Genomic DNA, 6,527 nt, shown 5'->3' with positions numbered 1-6,527 from the left:
ATGAGCATGTATTAAGCATAATTACACATAATATTAATTATATGTTGTGCATGAAATGATTTGCATTAAATATTTTCGCAAATGAAAGCATTTATGATTGAAATTTATTTTCATTAAATCCAATTATCCAAGAGAGTCGAGCAAGGATATTGTTTGTGTTTTTAGCTCAAGATTTTAGTTTTTAATTTTTATAATTAAATTTTGAAAATCCGACGTGATGAATCAAAAAGGTTTAGCACATCCACTAAGACTTTAAGTTAGCCTCACGAGACCTATTAAGAATAGAATTTCTTGTAGGCTTTGTGGAGCAAGGGGAATAGCGCTGCTTTCTCAAAACAGGTTTATATGTGTATGATCTTTAGGCTTTACCTATCCAGGTGGACTTAATTCTAAAAAAATCTATTTTTTTTCCTTAAAACAATCATAAATTTACAATATTTTTTAATTTAGGTTTGATGTTATTTTATATTGTTTTTTATTGAAAGAATGAATTTGAATTTTGAATTATCTATTATGAACGATCATAAAGAAAAGAGTAAAATTTGAATTTAAAATGTAAATTTTTTATAATCACCTTGAAATTTACTTTTTTTAATTATAACTTGATTTTATTATGTGAATTTTTAGATATTATAGTTAATATATTTAAGTAATTAATCCTAGTTGAAATTTCCGTTATGTATGTACCAAAACTACCGTCCTATATAGTGGTGTTATGTATGAGGGCGCTCATACATAACGGTAATATATCGTTACCTATACAATATATACATAACGGTAACTGGGATATATATATAACATATCCAAAACCGTTGTCTATGACAGTAATACATAACGAAAGTTTTCTGTTATAAAATATCTTTTTTCCAATATGTATTTGTCGTATAGATAACGGTTTTTTATGTTTTATATAACGGTTTTCCGCCGTTATCATATGGTAGAAAACATAACGGTTTTTCACCGTTATGAAAATTATTTTTGCGTTATAAAATACAATTCGTACATACAGTTTTGCTATTATAGACAACGCTTTTTTGTATTTAGATAACGGTTATTTCCGTTATCTTTGAGTATGAATTATAACAGTTTTTTACCGTTATGAAATTTATATTTTTCGTTGTGTAATTAGCTAATAGATAACAGTGTTTATCTGTATTAGAAACGGCAATGAGAACCGTTATGTATTCTTAGTTATAAAATTAACCATATTTTTCGATTTTTTTTTGTTTTTTAGCCTGTTTTTTTGCAATTTCCTAATTTAAAATCATACAAATATACAATATTCTCAAATAATACAATCCAAAAAATATATTATATAAAATAACTTAAACTTCCAAACATTGTAGCTTCAAAGTACCTAAAGTAGTCATTTAATTTACATCCAAACATTAACAAAAAATGGTGTTCAACACAATTTTCACCAGATTCTTCATCATTTCCAGATTGAAAATCCATACAAAAAATCAAACAAAATGCCACATCTTCCTACGTACATGTGACTTCTATTGCCGTACACCTGACATGAAAGAGAATAATTCAGTAAACATACTACTATGTGTAATAACACACTTAGGGATGATATAAGAGGATTAATAGCCTGATTATAATTCACAAGTCAAACAAAATATATACCTGATCAGTCCAATACATGTAATAAAACACACTTAGCCCATTCCTCGCGAACTTCATCAATTTCAACTTGAGAATAGGCTACATTCGTAAACTGTAAATAAAAAGTAGTGATCAAATGTAGTTTATTAAGAATGTTACATTAAAATATGAGTATATATTTATAAGCATACCAATGATGGCAGAGAAATATTGTCGTCCCTTTCAAACCCTTCGACTATGTCTTTCATATATCGCATCACAAAAAATCCACATTCCGTACTGCCAGGTTGCTTAGGACCCTATGTTTAGAATCATAAAAATACGAGGTTACCAACTGTGAATTAATATTCTTTATAAACAATAGCACACACCTTTATGATATCCCATTTTGCTGAATTCTTGATTTTCTTTCCATTGTGTGCATTGAAAATACTCATGGCACTTCAAAAGAATGAATACAAGCAAATTAATATACGGACAACAGCTTGTAAAACTTACTTATCAACATCAAATAATAAAGATACACAAAAAATTTATTACATAAATTTTGTAAAACTTACTTGTCAACAGCAGCTTTCCAAGGGATATCACGATTTCTGTGATAAAAGAGAGTCCAACAGATAAACGTGGCCTTTGTGTGGTTCAATGACTGTGAGTATCCAATGTGAACTATTTCATACAAGTAAGAAAATTAGTATAGCAATGAATATAGAACATAATGATTACTGAGGTTATAATGCTAAGTATTCACTTACTCCACATTGCAAGGCGCCAAAACAATTTGATTTGCAGTTGTAACAAGCAATCGTTCTGATAATGCGCGTGTCCTATCTTCGATTGATAAACTTTTACAGTGTGAAATAGTGAACGTGTTCACAAATAAAAATCTGGCAGCTTGTTCTTTCTTCATGTTTCTATACAAATGCCTAAAAATAAAGATGATTAAATATTAGCAACAAAGAGAACACCTCATTAACTAATTGATTGACTTATAGGATGACCTTACCAAACATATGTGAGGATGCAATTTCCTATAATAGGTTCCATGTTATAGAAAGGAATTACATCTTTCTCCACAATCCATATATTAATATCCCCAAAGAGCTCAACATCTACTGCTATCTGTAGTCCTCGACGATTCTTGAACGATTTCTCCAGCACATAGTATAGTGCTATCAATGAAGCAGACAGTGATGACCTTTTCTTTATTGGAGATTCATTGATCAATTTTTTGGCAGACTTCTTCTTCGTTCTGGGTGTCTTTGTCTAAAAGCATGATATATTATAAATATTAACACTTAAATAAATGTGAGACAAGAACATATAGACTGAAAATACCTCAAGTGATCTTTCCAACACCAATTCGTTAGGCCAAGCCACATGAGTGCCTAATGCACTTTCGACAGTTATTATTATATAAAAAAATGTATCATTATATCGAAAAATGAAGGAGGTAAATACTTCTCGAGCAGACACAAAGTTATCACAACTTCTTTTTGAATTTTTTCTAACTTTTGCACATCTATTTCCTTGCTACATATCTCATTGAAAAAAAGACACAACCTAGTTAAGGCGATCCTGACATGCTTAGGCAAAACACCACGTAGAGCTATATGAAGCAATTATTGCATCAAGACATGGCAGTCATGTGATTTCAATCTAGTAAGTTTCAACTCCTTCCCCGATACAAGCTTGCTAATGTTTGAAGAGTATCCATCAGGAACTTTCATTCGCAGAAATGATTCACAAACTTTTTGCTTCTCTTCTTTACTTAGTGTGTAACATGCAGGAGGCAAGCATGTTTTTTTCCCCACTGTATTCGGTGCTAATTCACTTCTTAAACCCATCTCAACCAAGTCCATTATCGCACCAATTCCATCTTTCGATTTCCCCGGAATGTTTAGCAGCGTACCAATTACACTTTCAAGCACATTTTTTTTGATGTGCATCACATCGAGTATGTGACGAATATGTAAATGTTCCCAATACTCCAATTCATAAAATATGGACTTCTTCTTGAAACACAGTGTATCTAAAGAAGGCACAACTGAATCCCTTTTCTCATGCTGCTCTCTTTTCTTCCTTTTCTTAGAACCGCCTTCATCTACCATTTTTTGCCCTTTCGTTTTTCCCCAGACACAATTGCATGACTGCATTTTACTTAAAATCTCGCGGCCAGTCATTGGTTTTGGGGCTGATTGCAACTCTTGTACGCCATCAAAGGCTTTCTTCTGCCTTCGATACAGATGAGATGATGGTAAAAATTTTCTGTGTCCTGTATAACACATCTTTCTGCTGTGTGGTAAGTATTTAGCATGAGTTCCATCCGCACAAATTGGACATGCTTTATAACCTTTGACAGCACACCCCGACAAGTTTCCATAGGCAGGAAAGTCGTTGATCGTCCATAGAAGTACAGATTTAAGTGTGAAGAATTCATCACGATACCCATCATATGCTTGGATGCCTTTCTCCCATAACTCCTTTAAGTCATCGATTAGAGGTGCCAAGTACACGTCAATGTCGTTGCCAGGTTGTTTGGGACCAGAGATCAAGAGAGTTAGCATCATGAATCTTCTCTTCATGCATAACCAATGAGGTAGGTTGTACGTGACTAACAAAACTAGCCAACAACTATAATTGGAACTCATCATACCGTGGGGATTCATATCATCAGCTGCTAAAGCTAATCTCAGATTTCTTGGTTCATTCCCAAAATCTGGCCATTTGGTGTCCACTAACTTCCAAGCCGGTGCATCAGATGGATGTCGAAGATATTCATCACGAGTTCTGCCATCCACATGCTTGGAAATCTCAGGAGTCCGAAACATCCTTTGGAATCTTGGTATCGGTGGAAAATACCACAACACCTTTGACGGCGTTCTAGAAAGAGGCTTATTCTTTTTATCCACCTTCCATCTTGATATACCACATGTAGGACAGTCAGTTGAATCCTTATATTCCCCTCCCCCCCCCCGATAAAGAATGCAATCATTAGAACATGCATGAATCTTCTCATAATCTAAACCTAAAGTGCCTAAGGTTTTCTTTGCGTTATAAAGAGAAGAAGGCATCACGTTGTCTTCAGGTAGAATCTCCCGTAGCAGTTTAAGCAGATCACTGAAACTAGTGTCACTCCAACTGTATTTAGCCTTCAAGTTGTACAATTTAATAGTGACAAATAGCTTAGTGAATCTGCTACAATCACGATATAACGGTTTAGCAGCATCTTCAAGCAACTCTTGAAAATCAGTTGGATTATCCAGATAAACATCATACGCATCGTGAATCATATCTATTGGCTTCTCATTCCCAATACTTGCATCACCTTGCCCAGCACGGTTACTATCAAATGTTGACTGCGAAGACGTTCCTCCTTCGCCGTGCCACACCCATTTCTTGTATGTCAAGTCCATCCCAAACATAATAATATGTGCCCTTACAACTTCGACTTTATTCTTCCTAGTATTAGCACACTTCGCACAAGGACAAGACATAAACATAGGATCACAACCACTTTGCACTGCAAAACTCAAGAAAGCTTCAACCCCGTCCTCATACTCTTTTGACAGCCTATTACTTGACATCCATACTTTGTCCATTTCAAAAATCAACTTAATTAGTAAACACCTCAGCGTACTGACAATCTATTCACAACCAACCATTTAAATATAATCATTCAATTTAGCAAATAAAGATACTCAAAGGTACGTGGCATTGTGACAGTCCAGACCCAGCTCACCAAGTTTGGTGATCTAACGGACACGAGGAAAGTTTCCAGCCGATATACCATTCAAGTATATATATATATATATATATATATATATATATATATATAACAATCTATTCACAACTAATCATTTAAACATAATAATTCAAGTTAGCAAATAAAGATACTCAAAGGTACGTGGCATTGTGACACTCCAGACCCAGCTCACCAAGTTTGGTGATCTAACGGGCACGAGGAAAGTTTCCAGCCGATATACCATTCAAGTATCTATATATATATATATATATATATATAACAATCTATTCACAACTAATCATTTAAACATAATAATTCAAGTTTGCAAATAAAGATACTCATAACAGCAGCAGCATGTAGGAAAATATATTTTTCTTTACTAGTCAATTCCAAAAGCCCATAAATAAAAATACCAACATAAACACCATAATAACAATATCTAATCTCTCTCTCTCTCTCAAAGTATATATATACTAGAACGAACAACGATTCATACACTCAATCTTCACATCTCATACCAAAAATATACACCACAAACACAAATGAAAACATATCCTCAAAACATACAACCCAATTCATAAGCAATTCATAGCTGAAGGTTACAAGTCCCCTGTTACCTTAAATGCAAGAATCCTAGGAGCTGGAAAACGCAGCTCGGTTAGATCTTCAGCGAATGTCGTACAAGCTGCCAATGTTGTTGTACTCTTTCCTTCCAATGCAGCAAGTTCAACACCCTGAAAGAAAAAAAAAACATAACAATAAGAATAGATATACAGTCCATAACTCATTACACCTCTAATGAAGCAAAAACATATTAATGAAGAAGTAAAATAAGGCAATAGATGCATCAAGAAACATAAACAGCGAATAATTTAATTTTTCTTTTCAGAAAAAGAACTAATGTAGCAGTGGTAAGACGAGGCTTATGACTCAACTAGAAACACCTCTAAGTTGACTTGCAATAGAACAAGGACATCCTAGCGATGGTAAGTTGACCCAGTGTCATCTCTCAAGGAAAGTCTTTAAGGGCTTTTAGTAGTATCGTAAGAAAAAGCAATAAAAGAAAGCAGTAAAGGTTTTGATTTAAAAACGTAACTTAAACTTAAACGTAAATTGAACTTAAACTTAACCTAGGCAATAATTTAAACAACTCGAATTAAACCTAACTTAA

The 6,527-nt window shown here is 33.6% G+C and overlaps 1 protein-coding gene across 2 annotated transcripts; it reads right to left on the bottom strand.

The window, feature by feature from the left end:
- Nucleotides 1-1,273: 1,273 nt before the first annotated feature.
- On the bottom strand, nucleotides 1,274-6,091 carry LOC130992851 (uncharacterized). 2 transcript variants are annotated; one of them, XM_057917609.1, is made up of 8 exons: nucleotides 5,974-6,091; nucleotides 2,618-2,877; nucleotides 2,367-2,537; nucleotides 2,172-2,280; nucleotides 1,983-2,052; nucleotides 1,803-1,910; nucleotides 1,633-1,723; nucleotides 1,274-1,516 (listed from the first exon to the last, which is right to left on the bottom strand). In XM_057917609.1, exons 3-7 carry the CDS (start codon nucleotides 2,371-2,373, stop codon nucleotides 1,637-1,639), a joined length of 381 nt encoding a protein of 126 aa, XP_057773592.1. In that variant the 5' UTR covers nucleotides 2,374-2,537; nucleotides 2,618-2,877; nucleotides 5,974-6,091; the 3' UTR covers nucleotides 1,274-1,516; nucleotides 1,633-1,636. The 2 variants fall into 2 exon arrangements, with proteins under 2 accessions (XP_057773592.1, XP_057773591.1); XM_057917608.1 differs by lacking the exon at nucleotides 5,974-6,091 and having other exon boundaries at nucleotides 2,618-4,410.
- Between the last annotated feature and the right edge of the window lie 436 nt (nucleotides 6,092-6,527).

The sequence above is a fragment of the Salvia miltiorrhiza genome, chromosome 7, assembly GCF_028751815.1.
Source record: "Salvia miltiorrhiza cultivar Shanhuang (shh) chromosome 7, IMPLAD_Smil_shh, whole genome shotgun sequence".
NCBI lineage: Eukaryota > Viridiplantae > Streptophyta > Magnoliopsida > Lamiales > Lamiaceae > Salvia > Salvia miltiorrhiza.
This window is presented reverse-complemented; position numbering and strand designations above follow the sequence as displayed.